Source organism: Ricinus communis, unplaced genomic scaffold, assembly GCF_019578655.1.
Source record: "Ricinus communis isolate WT05 ecotype wild-type unplaced genomic scaffold, ASM1957865v1 Ctg20, whole genome shotgun sequence".
In the NCBI taxonomy this organism is placed as follows: domain Eukaryota; kingdom Viridiplantae; phylum Streptophyta; class Magnoliopsida; order Malpighiales; family Euphorbiaceae; genus Ricinus; species Ricinus communis.
In genome coordinates, this window is record NW_025963454.1 from 77501 (window position 1) to 95000 (window position 17500).

Consider the following 17500-nt stretch of genomic DNA (forward strand, 5'->3'; position numbering starts at 1 on the left):
CTGCCTTTTGGTTTTCCCCGAAAACGGCTTTCACTTTTTGAACCCATCTTTAAAAAACTTGAAAAAAAAATTATAAAAATGAAAAAAAAGGGTTTTCGAATTAGAAGAACTTTAGAAGAAAGAAGAAAATTATTTCTAAATTTATCAAAAGAAAAGCAAACTGGGTCATCCAAAACTCTTTTTCTGAAAAGACATAATAAACAAAATAAACAAATTTGAAAAATCAAAAGAAACCGAATTCTATTATCTGGAGTTAAAGAAGTATATGAATTGAATGCAACTAAAAAAGAAAAAGATTCGCTAATCAATAAGAATAATCAAGGAGTCAGAAAATGTCCACCCCAACGCGATCTATGGTTTGGACAAATTTTCACTGACAGAAAAAAAAATGAAAGATCTTTCTGCTAGACGAAAGATAATCTTAAATCAAATAGAAAAAATTTCAAAAGAAAAGGAAAAAAAAATTATAACCTCGGAGATAAATATTAGTCCTAACAAAATAAGTTATAATGCTAAAACATTAAAATTAAAATCATCAAAAAATATTTCACAGATATTAAAAAGAAGAAATGCGCAATTAGCGCATAAATTCCATTTTTTTATAAAAATTTTGATTGAAAGGATATACATAGATATCTTTTTAGGTATCATTAATATTCCGAGGATCAATGCACAGCTTTTTCTTGAATCAACAAAAAAAATTGTTACTAAATACATTTACAATAATGAAGAAAATAAAAAAAAAATTGATAAAACAAACCAAAATACAATTCACTTTATTTCGATTATAAATATCAAAAAGTCACTTAATAATAGCAATATTGATGTTATTAATAAGAATTCACAGATTCTTTGCGACATATCCTCCTTGTCACAAGCATATGTATTTTACAAATTATCACAAATCAAAATTATTAACTTATATAAGTTAAGATCTATCCTTCAATATCATGGACTTTTTTTAAAGAATGAAATAAAGGATTATTTTAGAGTCCAAGGGCTATTTAATTTCGAATTAAAAGAAAAAAATGTTAGAAATTCTGTAATGAATCAATGGAAAAACTGGTTAAGGAGTCATTATCAATATAAATACGATTTATCTCAGATTAGATGGTCTAGATTAATACCACAAAAATGGCGAAATAGAATCAATCAATACCAACACCCTATGGTTCAAAACAAAAAATTAAACAAATGGAATTTATATGAAAAAGACAAATTAATTCATTACGAAAAAAAAAAGGATTTTGAGGCAGACTCATTACCGAATCAAAAAGATAATTTTAAAAAACACTATAAATATAATCTTTTATCATATAAATCTATTAATTATGAAAATAAGAAGGACTCATATATTTATGGATCACCATTACAAATAAATAATAAACAAAAGATTTCTTATAATTACAACACAAATAAAAGTAACTTTTTCGACATGTTAGAAGGTATTCCTATCAATAATTATCTAGCGGAAGATGATATTATCGATATGGCGAAAAGCCCAGATAGAAAATATTTTGATTGGAAAATTCTCAATTTTTGTCTTAGAGAGAAGGTCGAGATTGAATCCTGGATCGATACCGGAAGCGAACATAAAAAAAATACTAAGACTACTAAGTATCAAATAATTGAGAAAATGGATAAAAAAAAGATTTTTTTTATTACAATTCACCAAGATCAAGAAGTCAATTCATCCAATCAAAAAAAAGATATTGAAAAAGATTATATGGAATTAGATATGAAAAAACATAGACATAAAAAGAAAAACAAAAGTCATACGGAAGTAGAACTTGATTTCTTTCTAAAACGATATTTATATTTTCAATTAAGATGGAATGGTTCTTTAAATCAAAAAATAATCAATAATATCAAAGTATATTGTCTCCTGCTTAAACTGACAAATCCACGCGAAATTATTATATCTTCTATTCAAAGGCAAGAAATAAGTCTGAATATTTTGATGATTCAGAAGGATTTAACTCTTACAGAATTGATGAAAAAGAGAATATTTACTATCGAACCTATTCGTCTATCGGTAAAAAATAATGGACAATTTCTTTTGTATCAAACCATAAGTATCTTATTATTTCATAAGAACAAACAACAAATAAATCAACAATACAGAGATAAAATCGATTCTATTTCTACTGAAAGGCAGCAAGGTATAATTGGAAATAGAGACAAAATGGTTATGGATTTACTTGTTCCCGAAAATGTTTTATCCCCGAAACGTCGTAGAGAATTAAGAATTCTAATTTCTTCAATTTAAAAAATAAAAACAATATTAATATTTATATAAATACCAAAATTTGCACTGGTAATAACAAAAAAACTGTGGTCCCGTTTTGATAAAAGCAAAGATTTTGATAAAGAGAAAAATAAACTAATTAAATTCAAATTTTTCTTTGGCCCCATTTCGATTAGAAGATTTAGCTTGTATGAATCGTTATTGGTTCGACACTAATAATTCCAGCCGGTTCGGTATGGTAAGGATATGTATCTATCCGCGGCTGAAATTTTGTAATGGTAAGGGTGCATTTTTCCTATATCCCATAGGATACTTGATCTAGAAATGAATCAATGGCATTTTTGACTTTTCATTTTAGGTAGAATTTTGTTCTCTTTGTAAGCGAAGAAATATATCATCTTTTGCATCTATAACCGAATAAAAAATTATAAAAAAAAATAAAAAAATAAAAATTGGATTGATTAATGAGAAATTTGCAATTTTATTTGACAAAATTTTGAATTAGTAACTTGAATTACTAACAAAGTAAAGATTTTTGTGTATATCAAATTCAAATGAACTGACATTATTATTTATTATTATTTATTAATACAATATTGATTTTTTATTATTACTGATCAATAAAAATAAAAACATCTTAATCTTAATTAAAAAAGGTGGGTTATTTTATGGTAAAAAATTCATTCATTTCCAGTTATTTCACAAGAAGAAAAAGACGAAAACAAAGGATCTGTTGAATTTCAAATAGTAAGTTTCACTAATAAGATACGAAGACTTACTTCACATTTGGAATTGCATAGAAAAGACTATTTATCCCAGAGAGGTTTGCGGAAAATTCTAGGAAAACGGCAACGACTGCTGTCTTATTTAGCAAAAGAAAAATAGAGTACGTTATAAAGAATTAATTAGCCGGTTGGATATTCGGGAGTCAAAACTCGTTAATGTGAAGAGTTTTTTGAATTATTTGATTTCTTAAATCTTAATATGAACTTCTTTTGTTTCTCAGTAATTCATGAAAAATGGATCGAGGAAACCCCTATGAATGTATCAGCTACACGAAAAGACCTTATGATAGTCAATATGGGTCCCCACCACCCATCAATGCATGGTGTTCTTCGACCCATCGTTACTCTAGACGGTGAAGATGTTATTGACTGCGAACCAATTTTAGGTTATTTACACAGAGGGATGGAAAAATTGCGGAAAATCGAACAATTATACAATATTTGCCCTATGTAACACGCTGGGATTATTTGGCTACTATGTTCACAGAAGCAATAACAGTAAATGGTCCAGAACTGTTAGGAAATATTCAAGTGCCTAAAAGAGCTAGCTATATCAGAGTAATTATGTTGGAATTGAGTCGTATAGCTCTCATTTGTTATGGCTTGGTCCGTTTATGGCGGATATTGGTGCACAGACTCCTTTCTTTTATATTTTTAGAGAAAGAGAGTTAGTATATGATTTATTCGAAGCCGCCACCGGTATGAGAATGATGCATAATTATTTTCGTATCGGGGAGTAGCGGCCGATCTACCTCATGGATGGATAGATAAATGTTTGGATTTTTGCGATTATTTTTTAACAGGAATTGCTGAATATCAAAAACTTATTACGCGAAATCCTATTTTTTAGAACGAGTTGAAGGAGTAGGTATTGTTGGTGCAGAGGAAGCAATAAATTGGGGTTTATCCGGACCAATGCTACGAGCTTCCGGAGTACAATGGGATCTTCGTCAAGTTGATCATTATGAGTGTTACGACGAATTTGATTGGGAAGTCCAGTGGCAAAAAGAAGGAGATTCATTAGCTCGTTATTTAGTCCGAATCGGTGAAATGATGGAATCTATAAAAATTATTCAACAGGCTCTGGAAGGAATTCTGGGGGGCCCTATGAGAATTTAGAAACCCGACGTTTTGAAAGGGATCCAGAATGGAACGATTTCGAATATCGATTCATTAGTAAAAAAACTTCTCCTACTTTTGAATTACCGAAACAAGAACTTTATGTGAGAGTCGAAGCCCCAAAAGGAGAATTGGGGATTTTTCTGATAGGGGATCAGAGTGGTTTTCCTTGAGATGGAAAATTCGCCCGCCGGGTTTTATCAATTTGCAAATTCTTCCCGAATTAGTTAAAAGAATGAAATTGGCCGATATTATGACAATACTAGGTAGTATAGATATCATTATGGGAGAAGTTGATCGTTGAAATGATAATTGATACAACAGAAGTACACGCTATCAATTCTTTTCTAGATTAGAATCCTTAAACGAGGTCTATGGAATTATATGGGTGTTTGTCCCTATTTTGATTCTTGTATTGGGAATCACGACAGGCATACTGGTAATTGTATGGTTAGAAAGAGAAATATCTGCAGGGATACAACAACGTATTGGACCTGAATATGCCGGTCCTTTAGGAATTCTTCAAGCTCTAGCGGATGGCACAAAACTACTTTTTAAAGAGAATCTTTTCCCTCTAGGGGGGATACTCGTTTATTCAGTATCGGACCATCCATAGCAGTCATATCAACTCTATTAAGCTATTCAGTAATTCCTTTGGCTATCACCTTGTTTTAACTGATCTAAATATTGGTGTTTTTTTATGGATTGCCATTTCAAGTATTGCTCCCATTGGACTTCTTATGTCAGGATATGGATCAAATAATAAATATTCTTTTTGGGTGGTCTACGAGCCGCTGCCCAATCGATTAGTTATGAAATACCATTAACTCTTTGTGTGTTATCCATATCTCTACGTGTGATTCGTTGAAACATAAACTTTTCCCTATTCCTTTCTTTTTAGGAAGAAGGCGAAATCGGTTGAATAGATATCTTCATTTTTTATTCATCATTTGGGTTAAGGAACTAAATTGAATAGTTATATGAGTGAAAGAAAACAGCTTGTAAATTTGCAGTAAAAAATGAAGACTCATTTCCTATGTACAAGAGTAAAATAGAAATAAACATAAGAAAAGAAGACTGTTTGTCCCAAGATTGGTTGATTAGTCATCCTGGCTTGAAGCGGGCTCAAAAGATCAACCTTATTGAGTTTTTACTATCATTTAATTTATATGTATTACCATAATGCTAACAGGCGATTGAACAAAAATGAGTGGACGGTTAGGAACACCAAGATACACAAAGGATTAGTAATAGAGATTTTTTTTAATTATCTATTTTAATTATCTATCTAAAATTTTAATTATCTATCTAAAAGGATATTTCCGCAAAATAGAAAAGTATATTAATTGGGGCTTTAAGTTGGTAGAAATGATCAGGCAGTACTCCCCATGATTCCGATTCAGAGTATGCTCCTGTCCACCGATTAAAGAAATGACTATCAGGAACGAAATAATCCTTTCCCTTTTTGAATCCCCTTTTTCTTTTTTTTTTCAGAAAGAAGAATAGGAACGAAAAAAAAAGAATCTAAATCTAATTACAATAAAAAATCAATCTTTTTTCTGCTTTTTTCCTATATCTATATTCATATAGATGGAATTCGTATCATAATTCGGAATATCTAATTCTTTCGTAATCAAAAATAATAGGTTGAAATATCTCTTGTAGTTTTACAAAGAATATTTTTTTAAATAAATTAGAAAGAGTAATAAAGAGTATTTTATTGAAAAATTTTGAAGTTATTACTCAAGAAAGAAAAATTGAAACTATTAAAGGATGAGATCAATTCAGAAGTACTTTTTTGTGAGTATTATAACAGATAGAATTTCATTGCGCGACTTTTGGAACGTCGATAGATTTATTTTATTTTGATCCTATATATCCTACAAATATAGCAAAATAAATAATACGATCTCCTTAAATTTATTTATGGCCTTCGAGGAGCTGTATGAGGTGAGAATCTCATGTACGGTTCTGTAATAGCGATGGGAACAGTGATGTTCTCGCCGACTATGATTATCTAACAGTTCAAGTACAGCTGATATAGTTGAGGCACAATCAAAATCGGGTTTTTGGGGTGGAATTTGTGGCGTCAACCTATAGGATTTATCATTTTTTTTATTTCTCTCTAGCAGAATGTGAGAGATTACCTTTGATTTACCAGAAGCAGAAGAAGAATTAGTAGCAGGTTATCAAACCGAATATTCAGGTATCAAATTTGGTTTATTTTATATTGCTTCCCATCTAAACTTATTAGTTTCTTCATTATTTGTAACAGTTCTTTACTTGGGCGGTTGGAATATCTCTATTCCATATATATTCGTTCCTGAGCCTTTGGAAACAAATAAAATAGGTGGAGTTTTTGGAACAACAATCGGTATCTGTATTACATTGGTTAAACTTATTTGTTCTTGTTCATTCCTATCACAACAAGATGGACTTTACCTAGACTAAGAATGGACCAACTTTTAAATCTTGGATGGAAATTTCTTTTACCTATTTCTCTCGGCAATCTCTTATTAACAACCTCTTCCAACTCCTTTCGCTATAAAAGAATAAAAAGGAATATTTTTCTATATTCATGGCTTGTTTCTCAAATCCAAATAAGAGAAAAAACAAATAGAAAATCATTCATAAATATTCACGATATGTTTCCCATGGTAACTGGGTTCATGAATTATGGGCAACAAACCATACGAGTTGCACGGTATATTGGTCAAAGTTTCATGATTACCTTATCCCATGCAAATCGTTTACCTGTAACTATTCAATATCCTTATGAAAAATTAATCACATCGGAGCGTTTCCATGGTCGAATCCATTTTGAATTTGATAAATGCATTGCTTGTGAAGTATGTGTTCGGGTATGTCCTATAGATCTACCTGTTGCTGATTGGAAATTGGAAACTGACATTCGAAAGAAACGGTTGCTTAATTACAGTATTGATTTCGGAATCTGTATATTTTGTGGCAACTGTGTTGAGTATTGTCCAACAAATTGTTTATCAATGACTGAAGAATATGAACTTTCCACTTATGATCGTCACGAATTGAATTATAATCAAATTGCTTTAGGTCGTTTTACCAACGTCAGTAGTCGACGATTATACAATTCGAACAATTTTGAATTCAACTAGAAACAAAAAGATAACCCGCTTTGATTGATTAAAAAGTACAATTATTAAACTAAAATTCTGTTTTGATCTAAAGGGCTGCAATAGGTTTTTTTTTTATTTTTCTTGGTCAATAAATACAAAAATTACAAATTCCAACTATTGACTTGATTGGTCAGAATTGCATCGCGGCTTTATTTTTTTGTGAAAATCTATTAATATATGCGTAATTCTAGCCATAATTATTTCTAAAATTTAATTTAGAATGCCTTTTCGAGAAAGAATGAGATTCATACAATAGCTGTACCTATAGTAATTTTCACCCCTTAGGGTTTAGAACCTATTATAAATAAGTTTTTCCTGGTCAGGTCAATAAGGTCATGAAAAAACAATTCAATTTTTTTATCTCTTATTTTACGTGCAATGGATTTGCCTGGACTAATACATGATTTTCTTTTATTTTTTATGGGATTAGGTCTTATATTAGGAGGTCTAGGAGTGAGACATTTACCAACCCAATTTATTCTGCCTTTCATTGGGATTGGTTCTTGTTTGTATATCTTTATTCTATATTTTATCAAACTCTCATTTTGTAGTGCTGCGCAGCTCCTTATTTATGTGGGAGCCATAAACGTTTTAATTATATTTGCCGTGATGTTCATGAATGGTTCAGAATATTACAAAGATTTTAATCTTTGGACTGTTGGAACCGGAGTTACTTCCTTAATTTGTACAAGTATTTTTGTTTCACTAATTACTATTATTCCAGATACGTCATGGTACGGGATTATTTGGACTACAAAAACAAATCAGATTATAGAACAAGATTTAATAAGTAATGGTCAACAAATTGGAATTCATTTATCAACAGATTTTTTCTTCCGTTCGAATTCATTTCCCAATAATTCTTTTAGTTGCTTTGATAGGTGCGATTGCTGCGGCTCGTCAGCAATAAATCTTTAGAATTAGTAACCCCAATCTATTTGTTCTATGTTATCACATTTATTTTCTTCAATCCCATTTAAAGATTATTTATGTATAAATTCTTTTATTTGATCTATTATTCTATTATCCATATTTGATCTATTATCCATATATTTCTTTGTTCTGTACTTTGATATTCTTATTCTAGCCAATCCAATCTGTTGATGTTGAATTGTTGTTCATATTGAAATAAATCGAAATTGATAAGGAGTTGGCCAATGATGCTCGAACATGTACTCGTTTTGAGTGCCTATTTATTTCTATCGGTATCTATGGATTGATCACGAGTAGAAATATGGTTAGAGCCCTTATGTGCCTTGGAACTTATACTCGAATGCAGTTAATATAAATTTCGTAACATTTTCTGATTTTTTGATAGTCGCCAATTAAAGGGAAATATTTTTCAATTTTTGTTATAGCTATTGCAGCCGCTGAAGCAGCTATTGGACCAGCTATCGTTTCGTCAATTTATCGTAACAGAAAATCAATCCGTATCAATCAATCGAATTTGTTGAATAAGTAGGATTAATCATATAGAATATAATTTTCATATTCATTAATTCAAGTTGGCATGTATGATACGTAACTTATCCGATCATGTTTGCGAAAACGTACGAAATTAAAGTATCCTGGCCCTATCTCACGAGTCGATCCAGAATTCAATAGAAAAATTCTGATAAATCATTGATTCGTCTGGTGTCTAAATATATGATGATTCATTTAGAAATTAACTAGATTGAAATTTTATGACGTTAAAAATTTAGAAATCCAATGTCGCATTCAGTAAAGATTTATGATACATGTATAGGGTGTACTCAATGTGTCCGAGCCTGCCCCACAGATGTATTAGAAATGATACCTTGGGATGGGTGTAAATCTAAGCAAATCGCTTCTGCCCAAGAACAGAAGACTGTGTTGGTTGTAAGAGATGTGAATCCGCCTGTCCAACTGATTTCTTGAGTGTTCGAGTTTATTTATGGCATGAAACAACCCGAAGCATGGGTCTAGCTTATTGATACTTTCAGAAAAATCCACTTGAATGCATTTGATTTTATGTTTATTGATTAAACCCGTACTCGAAAAACAAAAATACAAAAATATATATATATTATGTTTTCGAGTACGGGTTTTTCTAGTCCAAATGTATCTTGCCTTTACCACGAATTCCTTTCCTTGGTTAACAATATTTGTAGTTTTACCGATATCTGCGGGTTCCTTAATTTTCTTTTCCCCCATAGAGGAAATAAGGTAATTAGGTGGTATACTTTGTTTATATGTATTTTAGAACTCCTTTTAATGACTTATGCGTTCTCTTATTATTTCCAATTGGACGACCCATTAATCCAATTAACAGAAGATTATAAATGGATCCAATTTTTGATTTTTACTGAGATTGGGAATAGATGGATTTTCTTTAAGCCCTATTTTACTGACAGGATTTATCACCACTTTAGCTACTTTAGCGGCTTGGCCAATTACTCGTGATTCCCGCTTATTTAATTCTTCTGATGTTAGCAATGTATAGTGGCCAAATAGGATTATTTTCTCTCAAGATCTTTTGCTTTTTTTATCATGTGGGAGTTAGAATTAATTCCCATTTATCTACTTCTATCCATGTGGGGGAAAGAAACGTCTGTATTCAGCTACAAAGTTTATTTTGTATACTGCCGGGGGTTCCGTTTTTTATTAATGGGAGCTTTGGGTATCGCTTTATATGGTTCCAATGAACCAAGATTCAATTTTGAAACATCAGCCAATCAATCATATCCTGTGGCGCTAGAAATATTTTTTATATTGGATTTCTTATTGCTTTTGCTGTCAAATTACCGATTATACCCTTACATATATGGTTACTAGACACCCATGGGGAAGCACATTACAGTACTTGTATGCTTCTAGCCGGAATCTTATTAAAAATGGGGCGTATGGGTTGGTTCGAACCAATATGGAATTATTACCTCATGCCCATTCTATCTTTTCTCCCTGGTTGATAATAGTAGGCGTCATGCAAATAATCTATGCAGCTTCAACATCTCCTGGTCAACGAAATTTAAAAAAAAGAATAGCCTATTCTTCTGTATCTCATATGGGTTTCATAATTATAGGAATTTGCTCTATAAGTGATATGGGACTCAATGGAGCCATTTTACAAATAATATCACATGGGTTTATTGGCGCTGCACTTTTTTTCTTAGCAGGAACGGGTTATGATAGAATACGTCGTGTGTATCTTGATGAAATGGGCGGAATGGCTACACTAATGCCAAAAATATTCACGACATTCAGTATCTTATCACTAGCTTCCCTTGCATTACCAGGCATGAGCGGTTTTTTTGCGGAATTGGCAGTATTTTTGGAATAATTACCGGCCAAAAATATCTTTTAATGTCAAAATAGTAATTACTTTTGGAATGGCAGTTGGAATGATATTAACTCCTATTTATTTATTATCTATGTTACGCCAGATGTTTTATGGATACAAGCTGTTTAATGCTCCAAACTCTTATTTTTTGATTCTGGACCGAGGGAGTTATTTGTTTCGATCTCTATCCTTCCGCCTGTAATAGGTATTGGTATTTATCCGGATTTCTTTTTCATTATCAGTTGACAGGGTCGAAGCTCTTCTATCTAATTATTTTTATAGATAGTTTTTCTAAATAAAACTCAAAATGAAAAAGAAATCCTATGATTTTTCATTTTTAAAATCGTTATGTTATACAAGGAAAAACTTATTTTTTCGTCTCTTAAATTTAAGTTTAAGTAAAAAAACGGAATTGTAACTAAATATTTTGGCATTTGTGAGAACTTTTGAATCAAGTAATATAATGACTTTTGAATCAAGTAATATAATGATTCAAAAGGTTCTCAACGGTTTACCTGAAGCTTTTGTATATATGCTTTGCTGCCCCATATAGTTGCATCCGTCAGACCCTTTCCTTTCTTCAATTCAATTAGATGTTAATTGTTAATGTAAATGAACCATAACTATGTAGTCCTATTCCTAATAAATTAACTCCAAAATAGCATATCCAAATTATAAGAAACCAATAGAAGCGATAATTGCGGAATTTAAACCCTCAAAATTTTTATTTGTTCGAGTATGAAAATAAATTGCGAATATGGTCCACGTAATAAATGCCCAAGTTTCCTTGGGGTCCCAATTCCAATATGATCCCCATGCTTCATTAGCCCAGACTGCTCCCGAAAGAATACCTATGGTTAAAAAGATAAACCCTATACTTATAATACGATAACCCCAGTCATCTAATCTGTTGAACCAATTGAAACCTGTAATAATTCCTAGAAGAAAGAAAAGAAATATTTTTAAAACATTCTTTCTTTCCATCATATATTGTATCCCACTAAAGCTAAAGGAAAATGAATCATTTAATAAATTATTGCTTTTATCAACATCAACAATTCTTATGATTTTCGAAATGTGATTACTAGAAATGCTACTGATAATAATGATCCACACAAAAGAGCTGCATAGCCCAATATCATCATACTTACGTGCATCATTAACCACTGGGATTGAGAGCAGGCACTAAGATTTTGGATTGATGCGTGTTAGTTAAAAGGCCTGAAGTAGCAAACCCTTGGGTAAAAAAGTACTTGGGGCGGTTATTGCGCTTAAATAATTTTTATGTTTTTAAAATACGGAACCATATGAATAATGGAAAAGCCCATGAAAGAAAGATTAATGATTCATATAAATCGCTTAATGGTAAATGTCCCCAGAAATCCAACGAGTAACTAATAATCCTGTTATACAGAAAAAGTGGTTATCATGCCCTTTCTGACGAATCATATAGTTCAACGAATTCATCGACTACTAAAGTTATCAAATGAATTGTAAATTACAAGTGACACGACTGAAAAGATATATGAGTTAATATATGTTCTAAAGTTGAAAATATCATAAAATTTTTAAAAATTTTAAATTAATAAATTAATAATAATAAATAAAATAAAAAGGCTCTTTAATTAGAAAAGTAAGCCGCTATGGTGAAATCAGGAATTGAATTCATTATAGGATTTATTGTATCCTTTTGATAATTATAGGATGTTATGCCGCCACTCGGACTCGAACCGAGATGCTCTAGCACTGCTTCCTAAGAGCAGCGTGTCTACCGATTTCACCATAGCGGCTTACTCGAAATCATAATAATCCATTTTTATTTAATCGTCGAGCTTGAGGGAGCCAATTCAATGCAATATTTTTTTTGAAACATTCAAATTAATGAAGCCAAATTCAGTTAATAATAAAAAAACTCTTATCTAATTTCAAATATCTAATTTCAAATTTAATACATGCCTTGATTCATTCTAATTTCAAGCGCAAGCATCAAGCATAAAGTAGATCATTCAAAATTGATACATTTTTTCTAAAGAGAAAATCTAAAGATAAAAGGTGCTTTTTATTAATTAGATTGAAAGCAACAAAGAATCTATTATATATAGCGATTTAGAATAATATAAATATAATAATTGTTAAGTAAGTTAAAAATTTTAAACTTAATCAATTATTTTAACGGTCAATTTTTGACTAAAGGTCTTAGATTTCTTCTTTTATATGCAAATAGTATAAAAAAGAATGCAAATAGTATAAAAAGAAAAACTTATGAATGTTTAGTATTGTGATTGTGATAAATGGGCCGATGGGAAAAATAAAATTTAAATAATAATCCCCATCCCGAAAATGATAAAATATCCTAACAATAAAAAGAAAGGTGAAACTTTGTGTCTTCTTTTTTTCTTTTGCAAAAGTACCAGTTTTAGAATTCAGTATAAAAAGAATTCTTTAGTCTACATATGAAAAAGCAAAAGGAGTGTAATTTAATATTTATTAGTTCAAACAAAACATTAAAAAGAATGGAAATCCTTTTATATATTTTCTATATATTTTATATATTTTCTATTCTATATTATATATATTTCTATTTTATATTAGAAATTTATATTCTAAATTATTAGAAATTATAAACAATAAACGAAATTAGACCCTTCTCGTGCCAAGTCAAATCAGATTATTCCAACCTTTATTTTTATTTGTTGCACAAAAACTTTTGAATTACCTGTAGAAAGAGATTTCGCTAATGAAAAGCTTTCAATACTGCCCAATATCCCTTTTTTTTCCAAATATTTTTCGAATACGCTTTTTGATCTAGAAGTGCGCTTTTTGGAACTGCCATAATAAAGAAGTTGTTTATTGTTATAGTTGGATGTGAAAGACATTTATTGTTCAAAACAAAATTGTTCTTTACTATATCTATGTATTTAGTCTCTCAATTATACTCTTGTCAAAAAGAAGCCTATCCGCTTATTTTTTTTCTATTTCTGCCTTTTCGTTATATTCCATATATACGTGGAATAAAATACAGCAATAAAGTTTAAGACTCTAAATTGGATTTATCCTAATAAAAGACTTTAACTTCATTTTTCTAGTAATTGGTCAAACTCGAAAAAAAGTATATCTAATTGAATTAAAATTTCAAATTGAATGAGGCTATTAATTTGTTAAAAAGGAAAAAATTTTAGTAATTCTTTGCTTTTATCTTATGTAAAGGAAAAGTTTCAAATATGATAGTCTTTTCTACAAACATAATGAAAGGCAATAAATCCGTTCCAAAATCCACTAGTTAATAATTCTGAATAAAAAAAAATAAAAGAACTCAAAAATAATTATTTTGATCCAGTAAGGATCCGATAAAATCATCTTTCTTTTTTATTTCTATCAAGAAAAAAATACTACTTTTCTTATAATTGTTAAAATTCTTTATCTTTCTCTATGTATATAAAACTTGTAATTATGTAATTAAATTAATATTAATAATTAATGTAATAATTATGTATATGTAATTAATATTTAATAATTATGGAATGTAATTATTAATAATAAAATTTTAATAATAAAATTTTAATTTATTTTATTTTTGATTTAGAATAAGTAATAAGTATTTATTTTTTTCACTAATATTTTTATTTATTTGATTTGACCAATTTTAACTTTTGATTTAAATATGTGAAGTATTTTGTATGTGAAGTATTTTGGAAAATTCAGAATAATTAAGAATATAAAATTCGATTGAAGTTTTACATATTTTTTATTGACTGACTTATTTAAAAGATATAAGAGCCATGAATCAGAAACAAGAAACAATTAATTATCAATTCAAAAGTTTTTTATGGAACATATATATCAATATTCATGGATCATACCTTTTGTTACATTCCCAGCTCCTATGTTAATAGGAGCGGGACTCCTACTTTTCCGGCGGCAACAAAAACTTCGTCGTATGTGGGCTTTCCAAGCCTTTTCTTGTTAAGTATAGTCATGATTTTTTCAATCGACTTGTCTATTCACCAAATAAATAGCAGTTTTATTTATCAATATATATGGTCGTGGACTATCAATAATGATTTTTCTTTAGAATTCGGACACTTGATTGACCCACTTACTTCTATTTTGTCAGTATTAATTACTACAGTTGGAATTATGGTTCTTTTTATAGTGACAATTATATGTCTCATGATCAAGGCTATTTGAGATTTTTGCTTATATGAGTTTTTTCAATACTTCAATGTTGGGATTAGTTACTAGTTCTAATTTGATACAAATTTATATTTTTGGGAGTTGGTTGGAATGTGTTCTTATCTATTAATAGGGTTTTGGTTCACACGACCTATTGCATCGAATGCTTGTCAAAAGCCTTTGTAACTAATCGTGTAGGGATTTTGGTTTATTATTGGGAATTTTGGGCATTTATTGATAACGGGCAGTTTCGAATTTCGGGATTTGTTCAAAATATTGAATAACTTGATTTCTAATAATCAGGTTCATTTTTATTTGTTACTTTGTGTGCCTTTCTAGTATTTTCTGGCGCAATTGCTAAATCGGCGCAATTTCCTCCATGTATGGTTACCGGATGCCATGGAAGGGCCTACTCCTATTTCGGTTTCCATACATGCTGCTACTATGGTAGCGGCAGGAATTTTTCTTGTAGCTCGACTTTTTCCTCTTTGTAGTCATACCTTACATAATGAATCTAATAGCTTTGATAGGTATAATAACAGTATTTTTAGGAGCTACTTTAGCTCTTGCCCAAAAAGATATTAAGAGAAGTTTAGCCTATTCTACAATGTCTCAATTAGGTTATATGATGTTAGCTCTAGGTATGGGGTCTTATCGAGTCGCTTTATTTCATTTGATTACTCATGCCTATTCGAAAGCATTATTGTTTTTAGGATCTGGATCCATTATTCATTCAATGGAAGCTATTGTTGGTTATTCTCCAGATAAGAGTCAAAATATGATTCTTATGGGTGGTTTAACAAAACATATTCCAATTACAAAACTGCTTTTTTAGGAACACTTTCTTGTGGTATTCCACCCTTCGCCTGTTTTTGGTCCAAAGATGAAATTCTTAACGATAGTTGGTTGTATTCACCGGTTTTCGCAATAATAGCTTGTTTCACGGCCGGATTAACTGCATTTTATATGTTTCGGGTTTATTTACTTACTTTTGAAGGACATTTAAATGTTCATTTAAAAATTACAGTGGTAAAAAAACAGTTCATTTTATTCAATATCTTTATGGGGTAAAGAAGGATCAAAATGCTTAACGAAAGTTTGGGTTTATTACCTTCTTAACAACGAATAATAACGAAAGGGCTTCTTTTTGGAAGAACACATATCAAATTGATGGTAATGTAAGAAAGATGATGTGGCCTTTATTACTATTAAAAATTTTAACACTAAAAGGATTTTTGCCTATCCTCATGAATCGGATAATACTATGTTATTTCCTATGCTTGTCTTGGTACTATTTGCTTTGTTTATTGGAGCCATAGGAATTCTTTTCAATCAAATTCCTTTCAATCAAAAAGGAATGGAGGTGGATATATTGTCAAAACTGTTAACCTGTCTTTAAACCTTTGCATCAAAATTCAAAGAATTCTGTGGATTGGTATGAATTTGTAACAAATGCAATTTTTCAGTCAGTATAGCTTTTCGGAATATTTATAGCGTCCTCTTTATATAAGCCTGTTTATTCATCGTTACAAAATTTGAATTTCTTGAATTCGCTCACAAAAAGGTTCTAAGAGAATTCTTTGGGACAAAATAATAAACGTCATATAACTGGTCCTATAATCGAGGTTACATAGATGCTTTTATGAAATATCTTTATTGGAGGTATAAGAAAATTAGCTGAATTAATTCATTTTTTGATAAACGAATAATTGATGGAATTACCAATGGAGTTGGTGTTACCAGTTTCTTTGTAGGAGAGGGTATAAAATATGTAGGAAGCGGTCGCATCTCTTCTTATCTCTTATTATATTTATTTTATGCATTAATCTTTTATTAATTTATTCTTTTACACTTGTAAAAAAATTCAATTTTATTTACAAATTGTAAAACTTTATTTTAAATTTTATTAATTTTAATATTGAATTTTTTATTTTAGAATTATTTAATATAGAATATAATTCTAATTTTAATTATTTAATATAATTTTGAATTTAATATTAATATTTAATAAATAATAAAAATTAAATAAAATATTTATTATTTACGTATATTTATTATACGTATATATATTTATTATACGTATATTTATCGTATATTTATTATTTAAATTTATTTATTATTTATATTATTTAAATAAATTGAATTTATTATTTACATTTAACATTTATATAGCATTCCAGCATTCTCAAACTGATCATTTTTATATATCGTAATGGACGATTCCAACGTTTCGAGTCAAAAAGAATAGTTACAAGAGGTTTTCAAACCAGAAAAGATTTTTCTTTTTTCTATCAATATTTCTAACTTCGAATTTTCTTGATTCCCATCCAGATAAAAAGTTTCATAAAGTGGTCTATTTTTATAGCATGTCTCGTTAAAGGAAATGGAATTCATCCTTTGTTTTTCCTTTCCATTCACTTGGATCTCTTCCGTTTCGTCGATTTTGTCCTGATCCTCCTTTTCTTCCGAAAAAGGGAAGAAGGATCTTCTTCGGTGGATCCCTGTTTAGTCCCCTTCGTTTCGGAAGTTGTTTCTATTTCTACATCTGTTTCTTCCTCACTTTCCTCCCTTTCTTCCGTTTCTGAGGTTTCTTTCAGCTCTTAGTAAAATGGGTGACGGTATTCTGCCCAAAGAGTAGACGCAGGTAATAAATAAGAGAATACTAAAGATTCGAGCCATAGAATTTCTCAATTCTGACACAAGGTACTTATTAGATCGA

At 30.0% G+C, this 17500-nt stretch overlaps 1 protein-coding gene and 2 pseudogenes across 1 annotated transcript; 2 read left to right on the plus strand and 1 right to left on the minus strand.

Moving 5' to 3' along the window:
• LOC125368850 overlaps window positions 1-3000 on the plus strand; it is a 3847-nt pseudogene extending 847 nt beyond the window's left edge.
• A 3761-nt stretch (window positions 3001-6761) lies between these two features.
• Window positions 6762-7751, plus strand: LOC125368831 (NAD(P)H-quinone oxidoreductase subunit I, chloroplastic-like). The gene is given in 2 exon segments (XM_048370347.1): window positions 6762-7229; window positions 7231-7751. Coding segments are annotated over 2 exon segments (516 nt in total). The 5' UTR covers window positions 6762-6797; the 3' UTR covers window positions 7315-7751.
• Window positions 7752-17180: 9429 nt separating this feature from the next.
• Window positions 17181-17500, minus strand: part of LOC125368851 — a 1617-nt pseudogene continuing 1297 nt past the window's right edge.